Here is an 18,081-nt window from a genome sequence, read left to right as displayed (position 1 = left end):
ATTATAATTTACATAAATAATGTTAACGGGCAATGGGAATTTAATACTCATAATAATGTCTTATGGGTTTTTTTTTCCTTATGATCTATATATATATATTTATCGATCGTATAATAATATTTTAACAAAAAACACAAGTACTAAAACATAATAATTCAATTTCATCATATTTCTTAAATTACAATAATATTAAAACTATACGTACTAGTACAGAAAAAAAAAACTAATTAAGAAAGTTTAAATCGAATAATTTTCACTTTTTTCTTCAACTTCTTCTTTTGTTCTTTTAGAAAAAAACAAAACATTTAAACGTTCGGATCATGGAGGAACATGATCAACCTCACATGAATGATCTCATCCATCTCATCATCTCATACATAATAATAATAAATAAAAAATAGAAATAATTTAATTAATTAATAGCATTAACTACTTTAGTGAGACGTTCACTGATCAACCTCACATCATCAATGACAGGTCCACAAAGAGAACCACTATGGTCACTAGTCATGGTATAGAACGTGCTGAAAAACATCACACGTGTGCGTGCTTGCGTGGCCTTGAACCTAAGCTTGGCACGTGTGAACCCTCCTTTACCGGTTGATTTATAAGCCACCTTAACTGTACTGTTTCCGGCGAAAGCCTCTAAACCCAAACTACCTTCGCAAGCATTCTTGGCATCTCCTACTGCGAAACTCAGCACGTAAGTCTTTCCTATGATTGTACGGACAACTTGAGTCAAGGCACTCTCTTTTCCGCCGACTAACTCGACGGCACGTTTCCCCACCGGAACGGCGAAGTGGTCGGAGTCAACGTATTTGACTGCCTTAAGGGATTCGATCATCCAGCCTGGTAATGGGCTGTGATCGTCTTCGATCTTTGGTGGGATTAGGACACCAGATGATGTTTTTGGTAACACGTATGGTCCTTCTTCGAAATTACCATTTTTCAATAAATTATCTGCACCAAAAAAAACATGTTTAATTATAAATAACAAAGGAAGATAACATAAATTAAAAAGTTTATTTTTTTAGTAAAAATTCTTCTTTTTTTTTTTAAATATATATAAAATTTATTTAATATTAAAAATAAAATTCTAGATATTAAAAGAAAAAGTATATTAAATTAATTAAATGAAGTGAATTTTAATAAAATATAAGTGTAAGTCTAATTTTTTATTTTTATAAAAGTAATTTATTATTAATATATATTTTTTGTAAAATATTTATATTTTTACGTTTAAAGAATATTTTTTTTATATTTTTACGATTTTTAAAAAATAACACGAAAGCAACATAAAATCAATAAGAATATTACATAAAAGTAACATGAAAATAACAAAAAATTAACAAGATTAAAACATAAAAAGACCGTATTTTTTATAAATAAAATAAAAAAAACGTAAAAATATTTAAAATTTCATGAACTATATAGTATTTGTAATTTTTTTGTTTTTTTTTTTTTTTTTATGTTTTTTGAAATAATCCCAATAAGATAACACTAAAATAGTACTCTCATTATTAATGCTTCAGTAATTGCTTAATAAACAGAACGGACCATAAATCCACTATACCATAAATATTAATTGTATACGAGAAAATTAGCAAACATTTATGAATCAAAATTTTTGTCAGGGCCTCTAATAATTAAGAACTACGTACTTATTTGGTCCAAAAGAAAAACAAAGGCATATATTAAAATAAGATATATAATTAATATGTGGAGACGTACCGTTTCCGCGTTTAGGAGGGCTCAAGAGTTTCAGAGCAATTGAGTCAATGAGTGGACCACAAGCTGGATCTTCCTCAACACCTGGATTATGGACACTAATTTCAATCTCAGAAGCCTCAGCCAAGAATCCCCAAGCGTACGAGTCCCACCCATTGCTACTATACATGGTCTGCATAGGCAACATGCCCCAGTCATTGGGCTCAGAGTTAGGTGAGACCGACACGTTGAGCCTCTCCTCTTGGGCACAAGTCCTTGCTGCACTGAAGGTTAGTGAGTAGAATTGGCCCTTTGCTACCTTTATTTTTTGCTTAATTGAAGCTTCGTTGCCTAGCCTCACTGCAAATGCACCCGCTGGTACTATTAGTAACATATCACCTTGTTTGTGACCTGATTTTATGTACTCAACGTAGCCTGTTATTTCCCATTTCGGAATTGCTGTTTTGCTTGTTACTAATGTTCCTTTCATTTCTGATGGTTTTGGACCATACTCGAAGTCCCCATTTGGTAATAGACCTGAAAATTTTAATTAATATGTGCTCAATTAATTAAGTACTAATTAATATAACAATTTTATTATTAGGCACAGGGTGTCTAAAAGTACCCATAATAAATAACAATTTTATTTATTTTACTAATTTAATAAAAATTAAAACTAATTATAAAATATTAAATATTTTGGTATTTCGTAATAATACTCTTTATAAGTGGCACCGAGCAAATAATTAATAATAATATTTATTAAATAAAAGAAAAATTACTTCATATTATTTTTTTTAATTTTTTTTTAAATTTACGGTTTGAGTTTCTAAAGTGGTTGCAACACTAATTGCAATAGGAGTTTCTATACGATTTTTTGTTGCAATTTATTAAGTTGCAGTGCTAGTTGACCGTTGTAATAAAATTTTTTATGTAAAATTCTATAAAAATACAAAAAAAAAAAAACATTATTTTAAAATATAAAAATAAAAAAACCGTTAAATTAAATTATATTAATTCAATTACATTAATAATATATTTCTAATGGTGTTAATTAGGTGGATGCGTTTGTTTTAGCATTTGGCTATATTTTTCTTTAGTGGGACCATTCTAAATAATCCTAAAACTTTATTGCTATTCAACAACCTAGCAGCAGCACATGAATATTAATAATAAAAAAAAGAGGGCAGGATATGATGATGCAAATCCCAAGACTGACATGTGGATTTAATGACATGAATGCCCTTTGTTCGGGGATTTTAGTCAAGAAGTGATAGAGAAGAATAATGTTGTCGTAAAATATTAAAAAATTAATTTATGGGAAATTGAAAATGACATTTTATCAAGTCATTATCAACTAATAGAAGTACAGCGCAAAACAACTAGATTGTCACGTGATCAAAGATCTGCATGACATGCACTATATCATTCATATCTACTACTCTTCTAAAACTTTCCTTTATAATAATTTGGCCATGAATATATCGACTCAAAGCCGTTGTTCATATTAATTAATAAATAATTTAGTAATAGACATAAGCATATTACAGGTATTTTATTCTTAGCATATACTAGTTATTTATTTTTCTAATTTATATAATGAATTACTATATGTATACAATATACTTGTGTCAAATAATAGTACTCTGTAAAATATATGTACACAACAGAGATAATTAAATGATGATAATAAATAAACAAGTACTCTTTTACTTTTGTGATTATTATAAAGTTGGGGTAGGGGATATGAGAATTTATTATGAGAGAAGTGAAACTGACATAACACAGTACAATAGTTGTTTTCATGCTTCAATTATAGAGAATGCTGTATTTATTGTACCCAAACCAACCCATGTTTTCTTTTTGATAAATAACAATCAATAAATTAAACAGAGCAAAATAAATGAAGAAAAAAACACCCTTATCTAGATGATTTTCAATTTTCTCTAACACCGTTTTGAAAAGAGTATCTGATTAGTTAACCATATATGTTAAAAGTTGTAAGGTATTTTTGATTGGTTAACAATATATGTTAAAAGTTATTTTTTTAAAATTAGATGAGATTTAATACTTAATTACATTAATTCTAATAAATAGGATTGTAACATCAATAATATATATCTTTCAACATTTCTCTTTTCAAAAATACTTCTCCCACTCTTTTTCAACTATTAATAAAAAGCTAAGTTGGATCAATTAATACATGTAAAACTTTGATAAATGTTCATTTGTTTTATTAAAATGTAAATTAATAAATGAATCTGTATCTAGAAACTATAAAATCCCAAAATTAATGCATACGATAGATCGATCTTAGTAATAATTTTTAAATCAGTAGAAAAATAAATTTGAAAATCATCATCTAGCAGTAGTATTAATTGTTATGTAAGTAGAAAATTTAGAGATGCATATATAAATGCACTAAACTATATATAATGCAGTACCAAAAATCTCTATGTATAAATTAAAAAAGTACAGTGTAATATATAGATATAGAGAGAGAGGGGTTAGTTACCATTAGTGAAGGTAGAGGCTGTTGATGAGTGGCAAATGGCACACAACAGCGCCAACAGCACCGCGACTCTGTACATCTTTGCTCGATGATCAGATCAAGAGAGAGAGAGAGAGAGAGAGAGAGAGAGAGTTTGGAGTTGGCGTTGAGATCACAAAGGGTGACACTGGGTTTTATGTCTTTCCGTTTATGAAAATGCCCCTCATTTTGGATCAAATTACAATTCTACCACTATGTTCTCTTAAAGGCTTATATGTCTCTTCATACTCATAGTGCCACTTTCCTGGAAGATATGTAATGTTATTATTATTATTAATATTATTATTATTATTATGCAATCGTGACAATTTTTTATTTTCTTTGGTGGCATATATACTCTTCTTAATTTTTAAGTCAATTTAATGTCTGCAAATAGAAGAAAAAAAAAATGTTACAATTTGACTTGGTCAACACTGCTGTAATTTTCATTCCTTCACGGATCTCAATTGACCGATTTTCTTAATTTATTTATGTTAAAATTTGAACAACTAATTAAATAAATACACAAAATTTACTCTAAATTGAAATACCAAAGTCTAAAGTATCAATTCATTTTTCAATAGCATTTCCATTTATCGTTTTTTTTTTAATCGTAGCATATAAAGATGACCTTTTTCCTGCAATGAAAGTCTAATCCAAAAACATATGGAATTTCTTGGATTTAGTGAAAATGACACGTGTAAGTCTCATTTATTGATTCGAAATACATAATAAATGGCTTCACAAAATTTGAGTAAATAAAGAAATAATTGTTGGAAAGTTTAGGATATATTTTTCTGGGGAAGGCTAAAGACAACCAATTCATAGTCACATGTACTTCCTATAAATGATAAAAACAAGGTCGGTTTAGGGGTATTATTGTACTTTTGAAAATAAGATGATGGCCGAATTCAGAGTTTCATCAAGGGGAGTTTTATTTGCACCCCATAAAATGATAAATACACCCCAATATTAAAAAAAATATAAACTTAAATAATTTTTAAAAATTACTCTTAATATTTTTTTCAAAATTTGTCCTCACATTATTTTATGTTAATTTCAATACTCATTTTGATTTTATTTTCATAATTTTTTCTAACTCATGTATATATACTTTTTATTTTTTTTAAAAAAACTTTCGTATAATTTTTTATTTTAATTTTTTTGTCATAGTATTTAAAATATAATTTATTTTTGTTTGATAGGTATATTTTTTAAGAATATGAATGGGAAGAAAAAAGTTTAAAAAACTTACTACAATTAAAGATATAAATTTCATAGAAAATAAAAATTATTAAAATGGGGTGTCTTTAAACATTTTTGGGGTGTAAATAAAATTTCCCTTTCATCAATTATTTCATAATTAAACTCAAGTATTTGGACAGAAACTATATGAAAAATGACAAAAACAACCTTAGTAGAGAGTACATAGGCACATGGGTTTGGATGAATAATCATAAGCTGTTTTCTTAGAGATCTATGGGAAGTTGGACTACATATATATTGGACAGAATGCAATTGAAAAATATGTATATATATCCAAATTAAATAAATAAATAAATAAATAATAAGATGCCTTGTTCATGGTCTAATTCAATCACATCCTAATGAGAGACAATTAATCCTTTAATTTAATTAATATGTAGCTCGTGGGAACAACAGAGGAACATCAGATCAACCAAAATGCACATTCTCAACCCTTCACTTTATTTTTTTTATTTTGATTTATATAATATATATATATATATAAAAAAAAGAGTAATGATACAAATCTTTATGTGGGCAAGCCATGTGCAGAGATGAAGATCTTGATTTGAAAGTATTTGCCTTTGATTTTAAATAAGAATTATTTACAGCCAAATGAGTATATATTTTTATAATTAATTTTTATAATGTGTTGATTTATGGTCGGCAATAATTCTATAAATTTATATATAAATATAAAGGTTGTATATGGTACAGGACAAGCTTATATGGTGATATGTATAAATTTCTGGCAACAACCAACATGGAGGCATGTGTTATTGAGTATGTTTAAATCAAACCCAACCTTAATCCTATTTCTAAGTAAACTTATTATAACAAATATTGTAAGAATATATATTATTAAGTTTTGGGTGTTATCCATATATTCTCATCTTGTTGGCTTTAAATCATGTTACTATCAATTTATTTATTTTTGTTTGTTTATGCATCTCAATAGTTTCAAATTAATTATTCCCATTATTAATTCAAAATATACAGAATTAGAGATGCAAAAGACAATTATCTCTTGATTAATGCAACCATTAATATCCTCGGGTTTGAAGTGAAGAAAAGATTTTTTTCTCCGTATAATAATTGAGTGCATGTACATATCAAACACGTAACATTTACATTTAGAAGTATATATATCTAGTTTATATATTAAAAATAGTAGAGGTGTTCATGGATTTAGACCCAATCGATCCAATCTAATATTAGATATTAAATTTTGTCATCTGATTCAATCCAATTGAATTAAGTCATCCGATTCGATCCGATCCAATGGATGTATTGGATTGGATCGGTTCCAACCATTAGATATTGCCTTTAATTAGTTTTCTATTGGATTAAAATAGATGCATCTAATCTACTTTAACTACCATTTATGTTGATTTCGTTAAAAAAAAAAATATATATATAAATATAATTTAAAACTTAATAAATATTAATTTAATCCAACCTAATTAATTTTCATGATCTCATAATATAACCACTAAATAATAAATTTATTCAATACGCATTGACAATTTTATTAGAGTTTAGAAAGATGAGAATTAATATTTTAGATTTAAGATTTTTTTTCATTAATCTCATGTGCTAAATGTATATTAAATCAATCAATATATATTTTAAATAAAATATATTAAATTATAAATGTATTTTAAAAATATATAAATATAATTGGATGACCATTAGATGATAATTGGATCGGTTTGGCCAGTTATCCATTGGATCAGATGTTCCATCCAACAACCGATCCAATCCGATTAGATTTTCATAATTTACATCCGATCCGATCCAATTATGATTAGATATCCGATTTTATTTGATCGATCAATTGTAATTGGATTGGATGACTTTCTGCACACCCCTAGTCTTTAATTTAACGGTTTTCTCAACATGGTATCAGAGCCATATCTTTAATGGGCTTTCAATCCACACCTATCAAAGAGTTAGCCAGTTGTAAGCGAGCAAAATGATCCCACGCGAACAAGAATATAATAAGTTAGCAAATGTCACTACTTATGATAATTGTTTTTTACTCTCATTTGAAAAAATGTCACTAAAAATAATTGTTTTTTTTAAAATATTAATATATTATATTATAAAACGATATTTTATATATAGAAAATATGATATACATAAGCGGTTGGTTTTTTTTTTTTTTTTCTAATAGTCAATGATTTATTTTAGTTTCTTTCCAAAACATATAATAGTAGAGAATCGATTCTCAAAAAAAAATTGTACTAATCTGATAAAATTATATTTTATAAATTCAATGGTTTAACAACTATTACAGAACTCTTCAAAAGAAAAAAAAAAAAAACAGCTATTACAGAAAATTCCAACAAACACTTAAAACAGTATGTTACAAAAATTAACAAAAATAAATTTCATTAAAATTGTATAAGTTTCTTCTTCTTCTCCAATTTCTTCTCCTTCTTGAATTTCTTCATATATAGAAGTCTTCTATTCTCTTTAGTCTTGCACATGCAATTCAAGTACTTTACCTATACAAATATGCAAGGCAATGAGAATATAAGAAGAGAGACTAATAATAATTAAAAAAAGATGCCTAATATTCTACAAATGCACCACGCGGGAAGAAATAGAGAAAAAATCTATTATTGAGTAAAAAATACAAATATATAAAAGTGAAGCAAATCTAAAGTTCCATTCATGTTTCTACTTTTATTAGTATCCTTTTGATTACTGCAAAAATGTTAAAAGAATAAATCATGAAATTATTCATTAACAAATCTAAATTAATCACACCCGTAAAATAAATAAATCAAACTCATAACTATACAAACTCACCAATTTCATGTATTTCGGTACATTATTGTTGTGGACAGTAAAAATAGCAATTGTTTAGGGTTTCTATAAAAGGGTGAGATGATCTCTTTGAGATGGTAAGAATGGGAGATTAAAAATGGTGGTTATATGGAGATGTTCACCCCTATGCGATCTACTTTTAATTAAAAAAAAAAAAGATGAAAAAGATGGTGGGTATTGAGGGTTACTTGGGGTTTGACATTTTCTTATGGAGTTGGTTAGGGAGTTAGGCTATTTACAAATGTATATATTATTTTATTTTTAAAAAATTATTTATTAATATTTATAATAATAAATTTATTTTTTAGTGATATTTAAAATAATAAATATTTTAGTCACATTTTTATTAGTGTTAGTAAAATTTGATGATTGTAAATTAGTGACATTTTTTATTAAGTGACACTAAATTATAACTATAATGGCATTTTCACATAAATGTTACTAAAACAAATGTTAGTTATTTTCTTTAAAGTGACACTTTTGATAGAATGTAACTAAAATAGTGCTATTCTCACATTTTTTAACAAATGTTAGTTATTCAAATGTTACTAATGGTATATTTTGGTGTAGTGAATATAAAATCTAATTACTCATCAAAACTAAATAAAAAATACTAATTAGTTCGATTAGATGTTGGATATTTAAAAATAATATCTAATTCAATATTTGACGATGGGTTATGCACACCCCTACTTTCAACATAACTTTTTATCATTATGCATTTTCATCCACACATGATTTTGTTTGATGTGGCTGCCCTTTTTATAGTTCTTGTCTTTTGAAAGCCTTTGTAACAACTTGTCAATTTAAATGTTTTATGAGTTTGAGATATTTGCATTCTTTTCTTCAATATAAATAAATAAAAGAATTATTACTTTATTATCTTTTTTCATTATGCAATAGTGTAAAAAATAGTACTGCTTTAATTGAAATCATTACTAGACTTCTTACTTATCGGTTGTCCCATTAGATAACGATAGTGACATTGGACATTAAATATGTAATATATAGTATGATTTAATGGTTATATTTGGTTATGTCTATACATGAATGTATGCTTTTGTTTTTTTATTGGGTCTTGTGAATCACATGTACTTTGTGGTGTAAGTAAAGAAATGACTGAGTTAAGTCAGCCATAAGCTTATCCGGCCGGCCGGTGTTGCCGAGTAATAGTCAAAATTTTGGTTGTGGCAACTCTAAAGAGAGTAAGTATTTAGTTGTAGAATTTTAATAGAATCTTTATGAATATTTTTAAAAGAGAATCCCTAACTTTAATTTTTTGTATAATGCTAAAACAAATTTTTATGTCTTAAATAATTAGTAAATTTTAATTAAAACGTATATATATATTTTTTAAATCATTAGTTTATTATTATTAAAATAATTTATGAAAGCATACACATGACATGATATTTTGAGCGTTTTGATTGTTTATAAATCTGAATGTGATTAACACTTTAAATTTTAATTAAATACTTTATTATTCAATTGTTTATCTTTGGCCAGATTTGGAAATTACTTACGAGCGCACTAGAAGAGCAGTGAAACTACATTAGTAAGTAATAAAAAACTTCACTTCGAAAATTGTCTGTTCCATCGAGATGTATATGTATGAATTATGATCAATACCTATAATATGAACTGTTTTTGTACAAGAGAGACAAAGAATAGTTTTTTTTTCTTCCATGTCCTGTCAGTGGTCCTTAAATTAAATAAACCCCAGTAGAACCATCTAATATAAAATGGAATTTGAGGGGCTTTTAAGATAATTTTTTCCATTGTCATGTTGTTATGTTCTTATTACAATAACATATGATAGATTTGGCACATGATGTATAGATTCTTTCTTACCCATTAGGTGATTAGATTCTTTATGCATATGTATAAATGAAATAACATGGGAATGTCTTTTCTTTTCCAAATAATTACCAATAAAAACACTCAATTTTCTCCATTAACAACTGAGTTTATTTCTATTACTTTTTCAGCCATTAACAAATTAAAACTATATACAGGTTAGATGACCAAACTCTATGGCTCTAATCTCTACTCAGTTGCTCATCAAAGAAGATATGGTACTTTGTTGGACCCAAAATCCTGCAAAAATAATTATGTTATTGATTAATGTTTGTAGCATGAAGCTCTTCTTTAGATATCATTTGAATAAATTCCAATGTAATTCTAAAGGGGCTTTAAAATTATCCATCTAAACATGAAAAAACCTGATTAATGACTACTTGTAACGTTAGAAAATTAAGAACATGAAGATTACATTTTGAGCAAAGCAAGGGAAGTTAGAGGCTAAGAAAAGGAGGGAAGTAGCTGCAATGGAAGAAGGAGTTGCAGTGAACATGATTAGAGGACAAGGAGTTTCTATGACTCATCCTCTCTTTCTGCTATGTAATCTTTTCATATGAAATTCATGTAGGTAAATAATAACATTTCATACATAAAACATACACTAATTTCATGTAAACTTACAACTTTTTTAAAAGGCTGTTACAGCCAGAACATGTATTTTTTTTTTCTTTGGCTGGATCAGGAAATAGAGTAGTACATGAAAATTACAGTAGTAAATAGTATTAATATATATACATGCAAATTTTACAAGAGCCAAAGAATAGATTTTCTTTTCAGTGCTTAACTAGATGGGAATTTGGAGAGCTGATCCAAAACCCCAATAGAACCATATATCAAGTATAGAATGGAATTTGAGAGACTTTATTTGATCAAACTTGTATGGGGGAAGAAGTCCATTTTTTCACTTGTCATGTTATTTTCTTCTTTTTCCAATAACCTTCATCTCCACAAGAGCAAACTTCATGTTATAAACTTTGCTGCATTATGACAGCTTTGTCACATGTACAGAATCTTTGTCACCCAAATAAGTGTCCCAGGCCCTGTATTGATGAGTCCAAAACCAATTGCCAGCTTCTCACTATGCCCACAAAAAATCTCAGATTTTGAAGCTTCAACTTCATCTATAGGACCTCTTTCAAGTTCAACTTCATTCTCTCTCACAAAAGCTTTCCAAAATAGCTTTTATTCCTTTATTTGAGGATGGCAATTGTCATCACTTAGAAAATCATGAACTTTCCCTTGTATTTCATCCCATCTACCACTGTCAGCATACAGTTTTGTAATATCTAACATTTTCCTCATCATCTATGGCAAAAATACTCCAAGCCTTCGGTGACCATAGTAAAACAAAAGTTATTTCATCTGGATTTACATTGGAGTTCCACCATTTTCATAAAAGTCTCCACAGCAAGACTCCCTTGCTTTCACTAGGCATATCCATTGACAAGAGTATTCCAAGCCTTATAAAGATAAAGTATATATATGCCTTTATTTTATTAGAGAAGACGAAGAAGTTATCATTTGGGGGGTGAAACGGCATCGTATCTTTATAATCCTCAATTCATCACCAACAAAATATCTTAAATTTTAGTCGAAATATACTCCAACACACTCAACTCACTGTCCGTCCAGATCATATCATTCTAAATTGAATTATGAGGTAGAAATTGATGAAACATCAATATATATTGTAATTTTTCTTCAATACATCATTTATTCTTAACATTACATTATTTTGTTTCAATAATAAACTAATTTAGATTCCAATACAAAGTTAGATTCTGACCATAATTGTGATGATAGACAGTGCAGTACTGCTTATATATATATATATATATAAATATTGTTGTGATTCAATACCTCGATCAAGAAATAACGACAATATCAAATAAATGCAACGTGATTAGAAACAAGTTAAGCAACTAACACAAAAATATGATGAACCGAATCAAACACAATGCAGAAATGAATAAAACAGCCCAAATGGTTTTGAGTCTTTATTGAGCTGAAAACTGATTTGAATTACAAGTTGTTCCTATGAAATGAGTTCTCGGACTCAATCTCTCAATGAAGCCTAGCTTCAATTACACAAAATTCTCACTTGTGGCAATAGGGTCTAACACACCCTACGCCAATACTATAGTCTTGAGTTTCAACACCAGACAGTTAAAACCGTTAGTTTAGGAATGTCTACACTTTCATCTTTTTAGCATTTTTTTCTCTAAGCTTACAAAAAAAAAGGGTTCAAATATTTATATACATTTGAATGATCGTTCAATTTTCTTGCCTTTTACCAGCTCTTATCAAACATGTATTTGACTAGTACTACAATGATTTTTTCTGTTTGTGATTACACAGGTCATGGTTTTTTTAGAGCTATTTGGTACTGACTTGGGGAATTAAATCCTCAAGATTGCTAGAATGTCTCATAATGAAAAGGATTGTGTCGTTCGGAAGAATGCTCACTCGGGCAAGCATTCGGTTTAAGCAGCCTACTTAGAAGATCACAAGTGGCGGTTTGGGACTCAAAGGAACATTTGGAAATGGATATGGAAGCCGGGCTTGCAACCTAGAAATAGCTTTGATGCTTTGGAGAGCTTGTTAATACGCTATCCCTACCAGACATAGGCTGCCTTTTATGGAAGAGGGTGAGTGTTATTTGTGTCATCACCTGTACGAATCTGTGCTGCATCTTTTCAGAGACTGCCCTCTTACTAGAGCAGTCTGGTTTAATGGTGAGTTTTCCTTCATATCAACAATGTTTCAGGTACATCTTTCCTTGAATTTCTAGAGAACCTTTGTGAGTTGGTCTTGCCTAGTGAGAAAGTAAACCTCTTGTCTTTTGCAAGTTGTGCTTGCTTGGAGATTTGGTCCCATAGAAACCAGAGGTTTAGCCACAGCAGAGAAGTTCCAGATCCTAGGCAAGCGGGTTCTTCTTCCCCTCAAGTGCTTCAAATTTTACAGAACCCCGCATTGTTTGTAATGATATCTTCATGGTTGACGCAGCTTGGAAGGATGGTGTGGCTGGTGTAGCTGTCGTCTGGATCTCTCGGAATACCAGTCAGTGGTGTACTAACACTTCAAAGTTTCAATTCAAGCTGGTTCTGCTCTTGAAGCAGAAGCCCACACCCAGATTTTGGCTCTTCAATGGGCTTTGGATAACCAGATCAATAGAATTGTTGCTTGTTCTTATGCTCAGGTGGTAAGGTGGGGGTCAATGCTTTCTCTAATATTCAGAGGCTTCCAAACTAGGGTTGTTTGTTTCAGTTTTAGTTTTAAATGTTATTATGAACTTTGATTTCTGTAATTTGGTTTTCATTAATCGTTTAGATATTGGTATTGGACTTGTCAATCGAGTTAATCCATTCATAATTTTTCAAACCCATCTTTATCCGAACTCCCTTTAGTAAGTCTTAGATCTACCAACTATGTTATGATCGGAGCCCTACTCATGTCGACCTCCTCAAATTGAGAGAAGTTATTGCAGGTGAATCTATTGGGGAATCGCTAATGAAAAAATCAACATCATGGGCATCCCGCTTTTCTATGTTCTGGACTTGGATTCTAGCAAAAAGAGCTAGAAAATCTGCCAGGATGCTTGGTGTAATCCAAAGGGAGGGAGGGACCCCTCTTGTGTACCCATCTTTTTTATCTTAGTTTATGAACTAGTCATTCTTTCAAGAAAAAACTTTATGATTCTATTCTCTAACCACGCCAAATCATATTCACATCATTGTTAATTTACAGATTTAATTATTACTTTACAAGCTATTCAACAATCTGAAAATAGAAAGTGACAAAACGTAATGAAAGGATGGTGGTGGGCCAAAGTGGTCTCATTCTATCCAACATATCTTAACATATATGAATCAGAGCCGTTATTTTAAATCTCATGGCTTATCTGCATCGTTCATTTCTCACTTCTCAACCCTTAGATTCTTCGTCATCAACCATAACACCATCAATAATTAATAATAAAATAAATTAATTAAAAAAAGTCATGAACGTCATAAACGGTTCAGATTTATAAAAAAGAAAAAAAAAAGTTACAAAATACAAAGAAGTGGTTATTGGATCTTGACCCTACAGGCTACAGATTAAACAAGAATACAAAACCAATTTTCTTGATTAAGGCAAGCCAAGAACAACATCACACACAAACCAAAAGTCATTCTAGTTTATTACAAAAGCTCCAAAACCCCCAAACCTCGCCTGATTAAAAAAATAACGGGTACCGAGGAACATACCGGAGCTCCAAACGAGAACCGTTACTTCTCGGGTCTGTTCTTCGAATCAAACGCTAGTCTAGAAGCGATCGCCGAGTGGTACATCACGTCGTGAAACGTGGAGCTCTCCAAGGTCTTCCTCCTTAGCTGTTTCGCCTTCTCTTCGGTGAAACAACCCAAGGAGAATTTGGATCTAGGACGATCTGACTCAGTTTCGGGATCCGAGACCGCGTTCTGTTCTCCGGTTGAGGTGCCGATGTACTCCGGATCGGAGTGGTAGCCGAAGAGCGGGGTCCACCAGTTAACGGAACCAGGCTTGCGGCGAATAGGATCGGGTTTTCTTGAGGACGATGCTTGGATCGGAGCGGGTCGGAATGAGGTGAGAGAAGTGGTCGCCATTAGAGGAAAACGAAGGAGTTTTCGATCGGTGGTTACGAGAGAAATATTGAATCAGAAAATAGGGATTGTAATTTTATCCCGTTTATTTATCACGGTTAAAAAATATATAACAGTCTGCTTTATAGGGGTTGTACCCTAAGGACATGTTAAGTCCTTTAACGAAATAAAGGGTATTTTAGACTTTAAAGTACAACCTCTAAAGCAGGTTGGTAGGGCAGTAAGTAGGGGTGTTCATTGGATCACATCCAATGTTTTTAGGCCTATCCAGATCCGATCCAATCATATATTGGATGTTAGATTTTACCATCCGATCCGATCCAATTAATTTCATCATCCAATCGATCCAACATCCATTGGATGTTGGATTGGATCGGTTCTATCCATTGGATGTATTTCATATATATTTATTTATTTAATTTGGGTTTATCCAATATTTTAAACCTAATATTTTTTGGATCGGATTGGATCCATCCAATATTTTATATCCAGTATGTATTGGATCAGACTGGATCCATCCAATCTAAGAAAAAAAGAGTAAAACTTTAATGTTAATTTTCATATATACATATAAATTTGACGTATAACAATATAAAATCTAATTACTCATCCAAACTAAATGAAAATACTAATTAGTTCGATTGGATGTTGGATGTATTGGATTTTTAGACACCCCATCCACCATCCGATCCGATCCAATTGGATATTTAAAAATAACATCCAATCTGATCCGATCAATTGGATATCCAATGTTTGGCGGTCGGTTGTAATTGGATCGGTCGGTTCTCATTGGATTGGATCGATTTATGCACACCCCTAGCAGTAAGGGTAGGTTTAAGTGGAAAAAAAAGAAGAGAAAAGTGGATAAGATATACACGTGGAAGAGCGTGTTGTTGCAGCGGTCTAGTTGCTCTTTTTTAATAGCTTTAATTGTCATTTTTGAGGAAACTTGGATATTTTGTGCTCTTCTTTAATGAAAATTACGTGTCATGGACAAAATACTTACTTAAATATTAATTAATTTTATTTTAAAAAATTAATTGAAGATTGCTATTAGTCATCACATCTTAATCAATTGTTAATGATTTTTTTATTTATAAATAAAATTTGATATTGAATTATATTAATAATAATACAATATCTTATATTTTTATTTTTATATTACTTTTGACTATTTTTTAACCCTCAAAAAAAAAAATTATAAGGTCACAAATAAACATAATTAAACATATATATAAACATATGTAAGAGTAGGTTTAGAGGCTATGTGCATTGATGTTGTAGCAAGAAATTATTTGGACAAAGTGGTTCGGGTTAACACGATTCGGTTGGACTTCTCAGATGCGTTATGTGGAGAAGTTGCGACCTGCTGCTTGGCTGTTTTGATGGCTATGGCTTTAGGGTATAAGTATGTTATTGTAGAGAGTGACTCGAGACAAGTAATTAATGCGCTCAATGGGAAGATGTACATTTGGGCTTTTGAGAACTATGTCTCGTTTTGTATCAAGTCATCTCCCTCTTTTATTTGTTGTATCTTTTTTAATGTTAGTAGGTTTGTAACTACGTTGCTCATAATGTGGTTAAGTGGGCCTTCTCCCACCAACTCTCTATGGCTCTATTCCGATCTTCTCTTTATTGGGAAATATATTTTGTAATGACCGCAAGATCTAAGTGTTTTATTTAATTAATGAATGTTCGCATTTATTTTAAAAAAAAAAAAAAACATATATATAAAACTTAGAAAAGCACTTTTCACTACTTTTTGACGATATTATTGTTGGTGATATTTAAAATTTATTGGTTCTTTGTCAAATTGGTTTTTGTTGCTTTGTTTCTGACGAGGGGACAAAGTGGTCCATCATTTGGCAAAGATTAGTCTACAAGAGGATTTTACTCTTTTATCTAATATTGATATTGACAATTATATTACTAATCTTATTGATGAGGATATTTGCTGATTAATGAGAAGTTGCCCTCCTAATTTGTATAGTATAGGTGTTATTAATTGTTAGCCAATAAAGAAACTTGTTAACTATTTTGTATTGAGTCTGTATTGGTTAATTAAAAGTGTATAGCTGTTATTAATGAACCAAAATCGTGATATGAAAACTTCGAAACAAAATTGTTAACATTGTAGCTAATGAATTTTGAGTTTCTCAATCACTAAACCAGAATGATAGGTAGTGCAAGATATATATGTCAATCAAATAGGATTATCAGGTGGAACTTGTAGATATGGGCTTGTATCGTGATAATGGGCTTGGGCTTATCCATAGTGGATATAGTTGTTCAATGGTATGAGATTTGGATCTTGCATCAATGTGGATTGGAGAAATGTTGGATGTGGATTAGAATCACTTATTGCAAAAAAAAACTGTGACTTTGAGTACTGGATGATGTTTGTTGTAGTTGTGGATTTGAAATTGAGTCATATCTTTGTGTAATATGTTGTTATTGGCCTTGGGATTGGCTAGTAATTCCAATAAAATGCTCTCCTAGTCTTGAACTTGATGATCCCATATAAGGGTTATATCTACTTTGAGTAGTACTCGATGATGGAGGCATTATAGTTTGTTGTAGTAGTTGTGGTCTTGAAATTGATCCCTTATAGCCATAACTTAGTGTAAAATGTTGTTGTTGAACTTGGGCTTGGCTTCCTATAAGCCCACCATGCATTTCCAACAAACTTTCCCTTGCATTGCAATTATTGTTGTTGTGCTTCCTACAAATATATGACAAATTAAGTATTTTGATTGAATAAAAAGGGAGAGGTCTGAATCCAAAACTTTTAAACTATTAATTAATTGTAAAATATTATTAGATTATACTAAAAAAAAAAGAGACCAATCTAATTTATATATATTATTATTATCTATTCCGGTTAGTTAACTTCTTAGTTTCTAAGTTATAATTTCATTTTTAATTTATATAATGTTGTTAATCAAAATACATTTATATTATTTTATTTTCTAGTTATATAATGTTATTGATCAAGATACATGTACCTAATTTTTTATTTTATATTTTTATAGCAACTTTGAGTTATATTAAATTTTATTTGAGTTTAAAAATTGATTACTTGTTTAATTAAATATATAAAAAAAAATTAAAGTATTACTTTTGGTTGAGACAGAAATATTTATGATTGAAAAATATATGCTTCTCACATATTAAAATAATCACTTCGATGTGTAAATTACAATTGTACAATTCTTAATACTAAATATTTACCGGTTAAGTAAAAAATATTTCATTAAAGAATAAAGATAAATATAAGTAATT

General features: G+C 29.8%; 2 protein-coding genes across 2 annotated transcripts; both read right to left on the bottom strand.

Annotated features, from left to right (window-relative positions):
* Positions 1 to 236: 236 nt before the first annotated feature.
* On the bottom strand, positions 237 to 4,496 carry LOC115705297 (protein DUF642 L-GALACTONO-1,4-LACTONE-RESPONSIVE GENE 2). The gene is made up of 3 exons (XM_030632599.2): positions 4,223 to 4,496; positions 1,732 to 2,244; positions 237 to 960 (listed from the first exon to the last, which is right to left on the bottom strand). The coding sequence occupies exons 1-3, from the start codon at positions 4,296 to 4,298 to the stop codon at positions 413 to 415; spliced, it is 1,137 nt and encodes a 378-aa protein (XP_030488459.1). The 5' UTR covers positions 4,299 to 4,496; the 3' UTR covers positions 237 to 412.
* Positions 4,497 to 14,184: 9,688 nt separating this feature from the next.
* Positions 14,185 to 15,379, bottom strand: LOC115705360 (uncharacterized). Its single transcript, XM_030632688.2, has one exon. The coding sequence runs from the start codon at positions 14,800 to 14,802 to the stop codon at positions 14,446 to 14,448; it is 357 nt and encodes a 118-aa protein (XP_030488548.1). The 5' UTR covers positions 14,803 to 15,379; the 3' UTR covers positions 14,185 to 14,445.
* Positions 15,380 to 18,081: the final 2,702 nt, after the last annotated feature.

The sequence above is a fragment of the Cannabis sativa genome, chromosome 1 (genome assembly GCF_029168945.1).
Source record: "Cannabis sativa cultivar Pink pepper isolate KNU-18-1 chromosome 1, ASM2916894v1, whole genome shotgun sequence".
Lineage (NCBI taxonomy): Eukaryota > Viridiplantae > Streptophyta > Magnoliopsida > Rosales > Cannabaceae > Cannabis > Cannabis sativa.
The sequence above is the reverse complement of the archived record's forward strand: the minus strand, read 5'-3'. Positions and strand labels throughout refer to the sequence as shown.